Source organism: Dreissena polymorpha, chromosome 1, assembly GCF_020536995.1.
Source record: "Dreissena polymorpha isolate Duluth1 chromosome 1, UMN_Dpol_1.0, whole genome shotgun sequence".
In the NCBI taxonomy this organism is placed as follows: Eukaryota; Metazoa; Mollusca; class Bivalvia; order Myida; family Dreissenidae; genus Dreissena; species Dreissena polymorpha.
Genome location: NC_068355.1, coordinates 132,124,576 through 132,139,103, shown reverse-complemented (window position 1 = coordinate 132,139,103; position 14,528 = coordinate 132,124,576). Strand labels below are relative to the sequence as shown.

At 32.5% G+C, this 14,528-nt stretch overlaps 1 protein-coding gene across 1 annotated transcript; it reads left to right on the top strand.

Moving 5' to 3' along the window:
* The first annotated feature begins 8,157 nt into the window (after window positions 1–8,157).
* On the top strand, window positions 8,158–14,260 carry LOC127850396 (neuronal acetylcholine receptor subunit alpha-6-like). The gene is made up of 2 exons (XM_052383418.1): window positions 8,158–8,294; window positions 9,672–14,260. The coding sequence occupies exon 2, from the start codon at window positions 9,691–9,693 to the stop codon at window positions 10,867–10,869; it is 1,179 nt and encodes a 392-aa protein (XP_052239378.1). The 5' UTR covers window positions 8,158–8,294; window positions 9,672–9,690; the 3' UTR covers window positions 10,870–14,260.
* Window positions 14,261–14,528: the final 268 nt, after the last annotated feature.

The window sequence follows — 14,528 nt, the reverse complement described above, 5'->3', positions numbered from 1 at the left end:
TGAACATGGTCAAATGTCAAATATGATGGATGACAAAGTCTTTCAGACACTTATAATTAAACCATGCAGACTGTCATCCTTGTGGTACAATTCCTACACATCTCAACTAAAAACCATGTTAAAACCTTCGATAAACAACGGTACAGCACTTATTATTATTTCATTCATTTTTAATGACACATTACCAAAATATATAGAGGATATATTGTATTACAGAGGAAGGTCAAGTAAGAGGACATCGTGTTTAATGTATAAAGTATAAAAAGAACAAGGTCTAATATATAAAGAACAAGGTCCAATATATAGAGAATATAATGTTTAATATATAGAGAGCAAGGTCTAAATATAGAACAGTGAATTATATGTGTCTTGTTCTGAGAAAACTGGGCTTAATTCATGTGCGGAAAGTCTCGTCCCTGATTAGCCTGTGCAGACTGCACAGGCTAATCAGGGACGAGACTTTTCGCTTTTATGGTATTTTTAGTTTGAAGGAAGTCCTTTCTTACCGAAAATCAAGTTTAAGCCAAAAGTGTCGTCCCTGATAAGCCGGTGCGGACTGCACAGGCTAATCTGGGACGACACTTTAAGCACATGAATTTAGCCCAGTTTTATCAGAACAAGACACATATTATAGAAAACGAGGTCAAATATTATAAAAATATAAACATGTATTTTGTATACAGAACCATGTTCAATATTTATAAAAAAGCGTCCAATATATAGAGAACACGATATTAGATCAACTTCAAGTATAGAGAGCAATGTCTTATATATAGATATCAAATTCCAACATATAGAAGAGGCATAATGTCTTATATTTAAAGATCAAGGTCAATGCCATAGAGAACAATGTTAAATATGTAGAGAACATCATTTGATATTTAGAGAACAAGGTATGCTATCCATTTGTATAGAGAACAATGCCCAGCATATAGATCTCCAGCATATAGAGAGCAATGTCAAATAGATCTTTAGATCTACAGAAAAGATAAATTATGAAACCAAAGTCAAATATATACAACTATGTGAAATATATTGAAAACCAGGTCAAATGTATCTACAATTTGTGAAATATATGTGTGTTTTTTATGGGAAATACAGATCTATGACACACTGCATAATTATGGAGATTCCTTATGTCTCTGATATCCCATCGGTTATAAACATACTAAGGGCCACAAAAATACCTCAAATGAAATACATATAAAAGTTATGCTATTTTTCTTCAGATTTTCATCCATTTTGAAAATGTCCCATGTCATCTAATTGATACCGAACTTTTCTTATGACAATACGTTCAATCTCAACTATGCATAGCCCCATTACCAACCCTGGGGCACCCCTAGGTCAAACATGCGGCGTGGGGATACACGTCGGCCTCTGCCGCGCCATTTCTAGTTTATATATTTTTGAAATCACACATATTTGTGTAAAGTTTGGAGAAAAATCAGGAAAAACATATTTTAACAATGAAATACATTTTAGTTGTTTGATGATATTTTCATGTATTTCAACGTTTCCAATGTCCAGATAAATACCCTATTTGTACATATTGAAAACCCTTAAAACTTTAATTTTGCATTGTTATTTTGTGTTGGGCTTGAAGAAAAAAGATTGATCTGTATGCAAATGTTTACATTATATCTCACAATCATAACAATTTCCAATTTATCGACAGTGGTGACCGGGTTTTATCATTATTATATGATTATTAGTGCTTGTGATCATATTTCAGATGCCCAGGGGCCTTTATGGTTGGGTTAGGGAGGGGTGCTCCCTCCGTTCCTTAATTGATTTTTAGCTCCACTGGCCAAAGGCCAGCGGGGCTTATGTCATTGTCCTTTGTCCGTCATGCGCGTGTCCGTCCGTGCCTGCGTGCGTCCGTCCGTGCATTAACTTTTCCTATAAACATCTTCTTCTCCTAAACTACTGGTCCAATTCTGATGAAATTTCTCAATAATGTTCCTTGGGTGAACCTCTTTCAAATTTGTTCAAATTATGCGCCTGGGGTCAAATTTGACCCTGCTCTGAGGTTACAAAATTGAACATATGCTTATATAAGGCCTATTTTGTGAAATCTTTCAAAATCTTCTCATCCATATTATCAATATGTGTTGTTGCTCGTAAATATGTTTTTGTAGCAGGAAGTGCTTTGGGCTCGATTAATCTGAGAACTCAACAAAATATTAATAAAATCCTTCTGTGCCTTTTAGTTCTGAAAACAGAAGTAGCCAGTTGGTATTACACATCTCCTAAACAAGTACAGCACAATAAAACTAAAGGTTTTATAATACTAAATTTTTATAACATCTTTATATCCACATAAAAATATTGATGATTGTGGTGCTCAGATTGCAAAACCATTTGTTTGGCAAAAATAATGCAGATGGTTAGATTATGAGAAGTGCAAGAAAAAAGAATAACTCTGGAGATAATTATTGATATGATAATCATTGCTTGACAGAATCACAATTGACCTAGATATTTATTTATGTATTGGTGTATTTTTCAATGAGTGCCTTAAGATTCCAAAAACATATTGACTTAAAATAAATAATCCCGATGGCGTAAATGACTTATCATTTCATGTTCATGAACCGGTTTTAAAATACTTTGTAGACTTATCTGCTAGGCGGTGAGGACTTTTAGACCACCTAATAAACTTCAACTTTATTTGCCCTAGTTCAGTAACCGACTAAAGATATGCTAACATAATACTGATGACTGATGACTCTGTTGTGTCTTATATTTTCATTGCTACTTAAAATATTAAGTCTATTTCAACGTTTAGACTAATAATAAGCAAATTTGTTAAATTGATATCCCCCGCCAAATAAATTTTGATTATTGATGGGTGCAGAACTAACAGAAAAGTTTATTTGAAGGGTTGTACCCTTATCTCACTTATTTAAAAGTAACAACATAAAAAAACAATTGGCAATAACTCTTATTTAAGAAAGTGTAGGGTTATAGATTTTGTGCATGACACCTCTCCTCATTGATATCTTAACATCCATAAAATTTCATCTTTAAATCGTGTATAGTATCTGTGATATAGTCCTGTAAAGTAACATCAGACATGTACATATGTACTAGAGTTATGTTTCTTGTGCATGGCACTTATTCTCATTGACAATTATACACCCATGAAATTTCATGTTGAAATCTTGTAATTATAGTTTCTGAGATAAAGCCCTGAAAAGTTACATCATACAAAAACAACAAAGGGCAATAACTCTTATTTAAGAAAGTGAAGGGTTGTGGTTCTTATGCATGGTTCTATAAATGAGATATAGCCCTGAAAAGTTACAATATAAAATAACAATAACAAGAAAGGGCAATAACCGTTATGTAAGAAAGTATACGGTTATGGTTTTCGTGCATTGATAATTATACACCCATGAAGTTTCATGTTAAAATCTTGTAAAGTATCTGAGATATAGCCCTAGTAACATCATACAAAAACAACAAAGCGCAATAACTCTTATTTCAGAAAGCGACGGGTTATGGTTCTTGTGCATGGCACCTCTCCCCAGCTATATTTATACACCCATAAAGTTTCATGTTGAAAACTTATATTGAGTTTCTGAGATAAAGCACTGAAAAGTTTGTGAGTGACTGCACTGACAGACAGACCAACGGTACGTTTAAGTATATTTAGCGTAACCGGGGTACATTAAAGTATACTTAAGAGTACACGGGGTACTTTAAAGCATTACCCGAGACGAACCGACAATTACCAATCGAGCTTATTGACATATTAAATAAATGATGATAGTGGTAACTACGAATGTGTGAAATATAATACAATAGTTTTCCTGAATTGAGTGTACATGTGAATTAGCTAAAATAATGATAAAAACACCGATTGGGATTATACATTTCTGGAACTGAATTTGGTTCATAATCAGTTTTTAACTTTTTTAAGCTGAAATAATATATATATATATAATCTGAAAATATTTTCTTAAATCAATGTTATATCTTTGTATTAAAAACTGCAACACTCATGACGGTAAATTAGGCATTACCATATTTCTTTACAACGTAATGCATGTACATCATCGATATATATAACATTTAAAACGAAAATCGTTTTAAAATTCGAATGTTTGCATGGTGTTAGAACTACTGTTTTGATATCTTTGTTGTGAACAATGTGTTTAGGTTCAACGTCCGAAAAAAAGATGTCCGAAAATAACTGCAAGCTGTTAAAACGCGAAATTAAGTTGAATTGAAACAACAATGCGTTAAATATTATTTTTCATCAATCTGACATTTTTCACGGCGACTGATCGGAGCAATATCACGGGGGTACTGTGAAAATCGTCAGATCTCACGATCTGACAATATTGACGCTACACCGGTTTATTTCGTTTCCGTAGAGATAGCTAATGTCGTCCGTTTGTAAGCTCAAATTTGATTGGCTGACGGGTTCAATGGCTGATTCTAAAAATGAATGCTGCTCGAGCAGCGTATTGCTGCTCGAGCAGGAATTTTGCTGCTCAATGCTGCTCGACCAGTAAATTGCTGCTCGAGCAGCAATATGCTCCTCGAGCAGCATTTAAATGCTGCTCAAGCAGCATTTTTTTCTGCTCGAGCAGAAGTTAAAGTTTCGACCCCTTTGGTGCGCCATATCAAACTGTGTGCTCGTCCAAATATATTTCCGTATTGTACAGTGAAACGTCTAATGACCTATAATTATTCTATATCTAATACATTCATCCAATTGGCATTCTTCATATGTACGACGTGACCGTCCGGTATTGGATCCAAAAAGGCCTGTATTTTTTCCATATTGGACAGTTGAGTACAAGTGCCCTAATTTAAGCAATTGTTTTATAACAATAAAAGCCGTTACCTGGAAAAAAATCCGATTGAACAATCATAGATTTACACGGGCGCTTGTCTTAAAAATCGCATTGATACAATTAAAGCATTTTAAAATCAAAATTAAAATCAAACACAGAGCTTAAGAAAGGGATATACAATAAAAAGCTTATTAGACATTCAAACTGTACAAATCTGGATATATTTGGACTCGCACACAGTTTTAAGTCATATAATACTCGCCTAACGGCTCGTATTGTACAGTGAAATGTCTAATAACTTAAAACAACAGAACGATCTCAACTCAAGTTATTGAGCGGATATTTTGAAACTCCTTATTTTAGTAATAGTGACCTTAACCGAGACGACACATGTACAATCCCAAGCTAGGTCTCCAAGCTTCCTATAGAAAGTTTATCATCAAGATTGATCAATGCAAACTAGAAATTATATAGAGAATAACAGGTTACTGTCCCCTCGTTTTGAAATATATCAGGCGAGGCTTAGAATAATATAACGGCGAGGCTTGCCGAGCCGTTATTTTATTCGTGCCGAGCCTGACATATTACAAAACGACGGGACAGTAACCTGTTTTTCTGTTTATCATACCACATTTTTCTTAAAATCGGCAAAACAATCCATTTCTTTAAATTGAATATGTACGGATTACCGCTGATTTTGCTAATCCGGCTTTTACACGTTGACATACCATGTAGAAACGGCGTTCGAAAAGACAACACGAATAATAGCTTATTTTAAACATCGTATAGAGAAAAAAGTCGTTTGCACTACGAATGGGAAGAGTACAACCGCTTTAATTATAAACGTCTTGAATTGGAGATCAGGAATGGACTGCAGCGACAAATTTAATCTAAGAACACACTTCACCGAATAGTTTGGAGACGCCATTTTGGAGATGTGTATTGAAATCGACATTTTGATGATGGTGTCAATATCGACATAAGCGTGTAAAATCGTTTGTTTAAATAGTTAAGGAATAGCATAACTTTTTGTCTTGCCTTTCTGTGCAACATATGCGGGTGCAATGACTATATCGATATTTAAGATTTATTGCCCCATTGTTTGAGTCATTTAACTTATGCAGTGCGGGCTGTTGCGATTTTTTAAAAAATAAACGTTTTTGTGATTTATGACTTTAAACTAGAATAAAATATGTACGTTCTTGGTATCAAATTGTTTGTTTTGTTTAACCTGATTCATGTTGATAGAAATTGTTGACTTTATTGAAAATCCCACGTAACTCCAAACATTGACTGATATAAGAACTTCCTGTTGACCATGATATAAAAAAATATATCAGGCAACGTTATATCAGGCAGATATCAATGCGGTGGTATGATAAAATATCTAATTATGATAACTTCAAAGCGAATATTGGTATGCACGTCCATACAAAGATACATAATATATGTGAAGTCTTGTGTATATTGACAAACAATAAATTATAGAGACAAAATAACATACAAAAGTAGATATACAAATATATACAAAAATATTAAAGTGCATTTGTATGCATATGTTCCCACATACACTTACTATATGCCGCTACAAAGCAAAGAAATTGCAACAAAATGGCTGGAAATTAGGTATTTTGTCAACAAAAAGAATTATTAAGTCACTGCTCATACAAGGTTTCCTGGTCTTTTCCATATGGTATACATGTTTTCCCAACATGGTCATAAAACACGCAAATTTCTCCACAAGAAATAGTTTTCTGGGGAAACCCTGCTGAGAGGTTATGGCAGACATGTGTACGTTTGTATAAATCCTTTAATTATTGTAGTGGCTTGCAAATTAAAGCAGTTTTTCTCCCCTAAATGCCTGAACATGGCCCATTTAGCCCGATCTTCTACTTCAGGGAGCCACAATTCGCTCATTTTTAAGAAAATTTGTCAGAATGTTTTCTACATGTAGGCCAATACCTTTGTTATCAATCGAAATACACAGTTGTTTCGAATTGGACTTTACTTACCCTATGTATGTTTATGGTAAAATACTGAACACTGCTCCAACGGTTTTACACTTCTCACAAGGTTTCGGGTTACCTGGGGTGAGTAACATGTATCTGTTTTTAACAAAGTGAATCTCGTCGTGTTTGATTTTGAGATAATATACTTTTTAAACATATTTATTAATGGGGAACGACACTTTAAATAGTTTAAACGTATAAATAATTTTATTGTTTCTTGCAGAAGACTGTCTAGTTTGTAAAGGGCTGTAATATCGTTTAACTGTGACGACAAATATTTACCTTGTGATAGTGGACGGCAAGAGAGGGGGGTCAAACTACAATAGTTTTATATATATATATATATATCTGCAAATTATGTCTCATATTATTTTAAATTATTTGAATGTTATTTTGCGTGTGTAACGAATGCGATAAATATAACAACAACAAAAATGAAGCGATCGTAACAGTATAATGAATAGTAACAAACAAAACATGAAAAAAAGAAATAACTTTTACCTTAGCTTCCTGATGAAAAAGTCGTTCAGTATCGTTAATAGTAATGGTGTTTTGATAACGTTAATTAAAACAAGAGCATCTCGATTTTCATTCATTCAAATGTTCCATAAACATTCACTTCAGCAGAAACTTCGCTGTATTTTATCAATAGGACTTAAATTTCGTTAGTATCACGTGTATTCAAAAATGTTTAAATCTCTTACTTATAATGAAAAATTAAAAATAAAATAATACAAATAATCATAATAATAATAATAATAATAATAATAGTGATAATAATAATTATGATAATAATAATAATAATAATAATAATAATAATAATAATAATTATTATAATAATAATAATAATAATTATTATTATTATTATTATTATTATTATCATAATAATCATGATTATAATAATTACGTTATGTAGTGCAAACCGATTACAAGGCCTTAACAGGAACATGCCAGTTTTGCCAGTCAATATATTACACCTTGGATCGATTACACAGGTCTCCAGCTTTGATATCCGAGTACATAACCCACTCATCGATGGTGCAATATTTGTTTTCGGTAGAGATTATCGTTTTCATTACGCTTTCGAGTTTAAATCAGTGTGATATATATGATTTTCTTGACTGTTTCTTATAATCAAATTGTCTATTTTACCAAGATTCCATATGATCTAGTTTAATAAACAAAAATAGACTGGGCACAAACACCTCATCAACTGGAGGCCCTGATAAACTTCTGTTGTGTCATATATATTTTTGTATTAATATTTTACGGGCCAGATACTAACTTTCATAATATGTATTTGGTAAAACAATGTCTGTGTCGCAAACACTAAGTACGTAACGCGAATGTGTTCTCGAATTCTCGAAAATGGGAGCAGGAAGTTTATCATGTTGAGGTTTTCGTTATTAAGTCAGAATCTTGAAAACATTCGCGTGAACAAGATATACCGGGAGAACTCGGACGGTATGAAGTGGTAAGAGTAAAAACGTTTTATGATTTTAGTTACTGGATAAGTATCATGATAAAATACTGTGAAGCTTCCAATTCTCTATTTTGTATTATTGAACTTGATACAATTCTTCAATTTTTCCTACGTTTCAGACCAGTTAAATACTGTTGTTGTTTTAAAGATAAAAAAACAAACATGTCAAGAGCTTTATAAAAAAATATTTGGACAAGTTCTTTTGCAGAGCAAATATTCTTGTTTGCATAATTACATATTTCATTTAACTTCGGTCTTGTGGCGTTTGCGTTATATTTTATTTATTTTTTCTTAAAGATGTTGTGTTACGAATCAGCTAGTTGATGTATTGAATGACACGTTTATAAGTAGGAGGATATCTGAAGAAAAACTGGACTAGCGTGACACGCATAGTTTTTTTCCAAACAAATAAAAATCAATAAATACATTATATGAATCAATATTTGCTATTGCTTATTAAATATCTGGTATTTAGATTAAACCTATTTATTTAACCTCGATTGTATCGAAAGCATAAAGCTTATATGAAACGCTCTCGATTCCGTTTCCTGGGACTACAACCAGTACTTGGTGTCTATGGGGGATGTATAGAACGCTCCCAATATGTTTATCGAACCCGTGAGTGCCGGTCGCAAGGCGGACACCGTATCCTTTACGCCACGGCGACTTTTGATATATACTCAATATAGTATAACAATGCCACTACTTATATTTATTATTTATATTAATTTATTGATTAACATTTATTTGGAAAAAAAACCTATGCGTGCCATGTTTGTACAGTTTCAAATTAAATATAAACATAGAATGACACCGTACGCTTTATGAAAACACTTAAACACGTTGTTTTCTTAATGATTTCCAATATCTTCCTAAAGAAAAAAAATCCCCGACGCCAAAAAATAAATAACGGAAGCAGGCAACACAAAAGAAAGCAAGTTTAATATTTACTTTTTTTATAGTTAGTGTTTCGCAAAACATAGTAAGTAAAGGTTTTTAAAGCTGTATTTCTTTGATAAAGAAACATTAATCTTAATAAAGGCACCGCAGGAAGATAGATTATTCATTGAGTTCAGGCGATGTGTTATTAATAAACTGTATTTATTAACAACAGCTACAAAAAACAACAACAGCAACACCAACAAATGATTGTTTCTCCTTACTGGCAGGGTATATAAGTAGACTTTTTTTACAGTATTTAATTGTACGTCTTCACTTCAGATATCCACCTGCTTATAAACTGTCTCTTCAATTTATCAACTTGCGTTTGTATTATTGAAGAAATAGTAATGTATTCGTCTAAATATTTCAACATTAGTTTTGTGTGATGTTTAACGGTGTTAATATATAATTATTATGACGTTTTAGTTTCAGAAAATAAGTAATAATGAAATATCTTGTCTTCCTGGCAATAGTCGGGCTATTGCCCAGACATGTACAAGGACGGAACCAGTCCCTAGTTGATGAACTTTACAAAACTTTGCTGAACGGTCAAAACAAGAACATACGCCCGACTGTTAACCACTCCTATCCTACAGAAGTAAGAGTCTCGTTTGAACTGCTCGAAATATTGGACGTGGACGAGTTCATGGGTAAACTTTCAATATCAGGAGTATTAATTATGGCGTGGAATGATCATCGCATGAGATGGAATCCTTTAGATTACGGCGGAGTTGACACCATATATGTTTCATCATCCGAGACATGGAAACCCGATCTAGTTTTGACGGAGCCTGTCGAAAAGTCTATCTCACTTGGACATAAACAAACCTGGCTTAAAGTCGCATACACATCCGATGGTAATGCTACTTTTGCTCCTTTTGATGTCATTCCGTCGTCGTGTAATATTAAGATAACGAAGTACCCATTCGATTCGCAGATATGTGAATTGAATTTTCACCCATGGTTAATTACAAAACATGATATTGTATTAAATACAGATGCAACTCAATATAAAGAAGTGGAACTCCAGCAATTATGGGAATCATTTGCAAATGACAATGCTGAGTGGAGGTTGGTCGGAACGAAATCAGCAACGTTCCTTGTCAAAAATTTGTATTCCTACTATCGACTAAATCTTGATCTGATACGACGACCATTGTTTGTAATTGTGAACGTTTTTATTCCAATTTACTTTTTGAGCTATCTGAACGTGCTGTCATTTAAGCTCCCCGCAATACCCGAACGTGTCACATTTGCTATGACAATTCTACTGGCATTTGTATTTTTCATGACAACTGTTAATGACAATATGCCTAGAAATTCCAATCCAATACCACTCATATGTTACCTCCTAATGGGTAATCTTGTTATAAGCACGTTTAACGTGTTGATGACCGTCTTCAACCTTTATATCAAAGATCGACCTGATGGGAAAACTATACCACGCCTTGTTGCCTTTGTTTCGAGGACCAAAATCAAAGCTGGTACACCCCTAAGCACAAGCCAATGGCAGGAAGTCAGTGCGAAGCTTGACAGAAATTGCCTTTTGATTTCCAAGGTGTGGCTTATTTTCTCTTCTCTTGTCTTCTCAGGATTTTTAGTGTATTGGATTTTTTTTACATAAAACACCATATATTGCTCAACATCAGCATTGTTACAATTGATTAAAACACACATGCTTTATCACGTATCGGCTTTGGGAATGGTAAACGTGCAACGCCTCCAACTAATAATTCGTTATACTGACTGAGTTACATAACTCCCATTTACTTTGTTATTTTCCATTTATGTGAAAAATAATGCGAACCTTGAAAGTCAGTTTTTCTTTGAAAATTGCAAAAAACCGATAGCAACCGGCTCCCAGATTTATCGCTCGCTGATTAATCAATATTGTGATAAGAATTTGATTGACAGGGGGCAAGATGTTAATTCAGGAAGACACCTTTACTACACAATATGCATTAGTTGATTTAAAAGCCTTATATTCCAGCTCCTGTTTCTGCTTTTGCATGTTCTCATTGTCAAATATCTTCAAAAGGACGAGTGTCAGTAACTTTTTCATTATTGCTTTGCGTTAAATAATCTTTCATCAACTGCAATCATATTTCGGCATTAAACATGTCGCAAGGTATCATAAACAACATTTTTAGTATTCTTATTAACGAAGATATTAACTAAATTCCCATCTGGAGTGAAAACGCGCAACTTTATTGTTAATGCATGTACTCCGGAATACTCGTCCGCAGTATACTTACACGTAAACGTCAACCTAATAACGACAACTTTGGACATTTGGTAAACAGATTATCTTGAAACCATATACTTATTTTCATGAACAATTTTATGAGGAAACATAACATATTAAAGGTGTGATCCACAAGACTTCAGGGACAATAAAACGTACAAACATACAGGAATAACAACGCACATACATAAAACAACAAAAACACCAGCAACAACATTTATTAGCTCTTGCTTTTTAGCAAAATGAAAAATGTAAGTATAATCTTATGGATTATAATAATTAAAGAAATTAGGAAATGGTAGAAGAAAACACATGATTTACTGATTCATTACATATGTTTCTTTAAGATTGATACTGACTGTTCTACATTAAAAGTATCACATTAATATTTATGTTATTATTTCTTATAAAAGTCAGAGACGAGAGAGTATACTTAAATGAATTAATTTATTTTCATGTCGGCCATCGTTGATTGTATGATTTTAAATGTGTTTCTAATATCTTAGTATATTGAACAAATTAATGAGAAATGGTATTCACTTTGTACGACATTTAGAGTACAAAATTTGCATGTTCTATTGTTCCGAGAAATATTTTGGTATGACCACTTTCTATTTCTAATCTGTGTGTAGAAAGGCGGAATTCAGTTAGCTATATTTTAAATTGTTTCGTTGTAATGATATCCAGATATTGTTCTGTATGCAGCAAAATGTATATTTAGTCTAGATGTGTCATTGTTTTCACTGTTCCAGTTATGTTTGTAATTATCAAATTATCGTTGTTTGATTAGATTGTAAGTGTTTGTTTGTTCAGATTTTAATGATAGGGTTTTTTGTTCAGTTTTAAGATACGTTAAACCCAACTGCTCGAGCATTGATTTGATTTGATAAACAAAATTTATTTTGCTGTATGTTATGTTTTTTTCTGAGTCATTGAGAGGTAATGCATATGTTGTTTTTATGAGACTATTTTTTACATGATATTATTTTAAGCCTATATTTAAACGAACTTCATAAACAAGATGCTTGAGTAAGGGTCGCCTTGTTTTACATAAGAGTATGCATTGTTGTATTCGGATGTTTGATTGTTTAACCTGACGTCTGATTCCACAGATGAATAGATTGCTTTGATTGCGAAAACTGTTTTAAAGCTTATTTGTTTTTGTAACTTTTACCATAGCAGGTTGTTTTTTCTATCATCACATTTAGCATTATCAATAATGAAATAATACTGTTAACCAAGTTAAAAACTTGGTTGATTATACTGTTCAGTATAAAGATACAGTCTACTGTGCTACAACATTTCGTCAGTCTTTTTTAAAGGAACATCGGAATATAGATTTGATAAAATATGATTTTATGTTATTGCGCGGTAATGTTTCGCATAGCTCGGATCTCCGCATTTTGCAGTGAAGGATAGTAATACATATGTTCGTTTTGATCATTGTATTTGTTAACCGGTCGTTTTAAATGTACTGTCAAAAGTGTATTTGAATATATTTTATTAAGTGTCAATATTAACTCTTTAATAAAGGTTACTTGAATGTATCGTGCCTGTTTATAAATGTATTCTACGAAAATATGGCTTCAATGTATTTTCCAAAATATTTATGGTTTGTTTAATGCGTATGATATGCGTTGATGTACGGACACCATGTTCGAATATCAGCCTTTGGGCTGCCTATAATTTTGTTTCGTTTAGGTAGCCAGCATGGGCTAATGATATTGCTATTGTTACATGCGTGAGCTATATTATTGTATTGTTATATAATTATAAACATGTATATACTGCTTTGTATAGTGCTATCATAAGCATGTGTCTCATTACATGAATTATGTTTCTTTGATAAATAATAAAGTATAATTATCATAATAATAATTATTATAACTACAATTACAGTATTCATATTAAGACCTTATATGTGTATAATACATATATTTGATAAATTTACGTTATTAACTAGCGTTATGACAACTAGACGTAATTACACATATTTGAGCATAGATAAACTATCGACAGTTTTAGTCCAATATTTAAAAGTCAATGTATATATTGTTGCAATAAAAATGTATTGTTACTTTGTATTACCACCACTATTTACGTTGTAAACACTGAACGCATACTTTAACCACTTTGGCTTTTTGGCTTTCTTGATCTATTTTTCAATTAACTTCACAAATTTATGGTTTATTAAATGCTTATCATATTTGATTATGTACGGACACCATGTTCGAATATCAGCCTTTGGGCTGCCTATAATTTTGATTCGTTTAGGTAGCAAGCATTGGCTAATGATATTGCTATTGTTACATGCGTGAGCTATATTAAAGTATTGTTATATAATTATAAACATGTATATACTGCTTAGTATAGTGCTATCATAAGCATGTGTCTCATTACATGAATTTGTTTCTTTGATTAAAAATAAAGTATAATTAATTATTATTACTACAATTACAGTATTCATATTAAGACTTTATATGTGTACAATAAGTATATTTGATAAATTAATGTTGGTAACAAGCGTTATTACAACTAGACGTAATTACACATATTTAAGAATAGATAAATTATCGACAGTTATTATTACTTTAGTCCAATATTTAATAGTCAATGTATATATTGTTGCAATATTATTACTTTGCATTACCACCACTATTTACTTTGTAAACACTGTACGTTTACTTTGTCCACTTTTGCAGTTTGGCTTTCTTGATCTATTGTTCAATAAACTTCTCAAAACCTGTATGAAAGTTTGAATCATTTCAGACGCTGCTTATAGCCTAAGATTACCTTCCCCACAAACGAATCTTAAGAAGTTGTTGTTGCATGAACAATGCATATTGAAATATCGGGAACATATAAGTGGCATTTTTGCATAAAATTCTCATTATGGACAAGTGTGCATTATACAGACCATAAACGTAGATATTTAATCAGTGCAAAGACGTAATTTGTTACCTTGTTGCACATTGTTTTCAAAGTTTCCATAATGTTTATTTAAGCAAAACAATTAGGCTCGTTTTTGTTGCAGACAA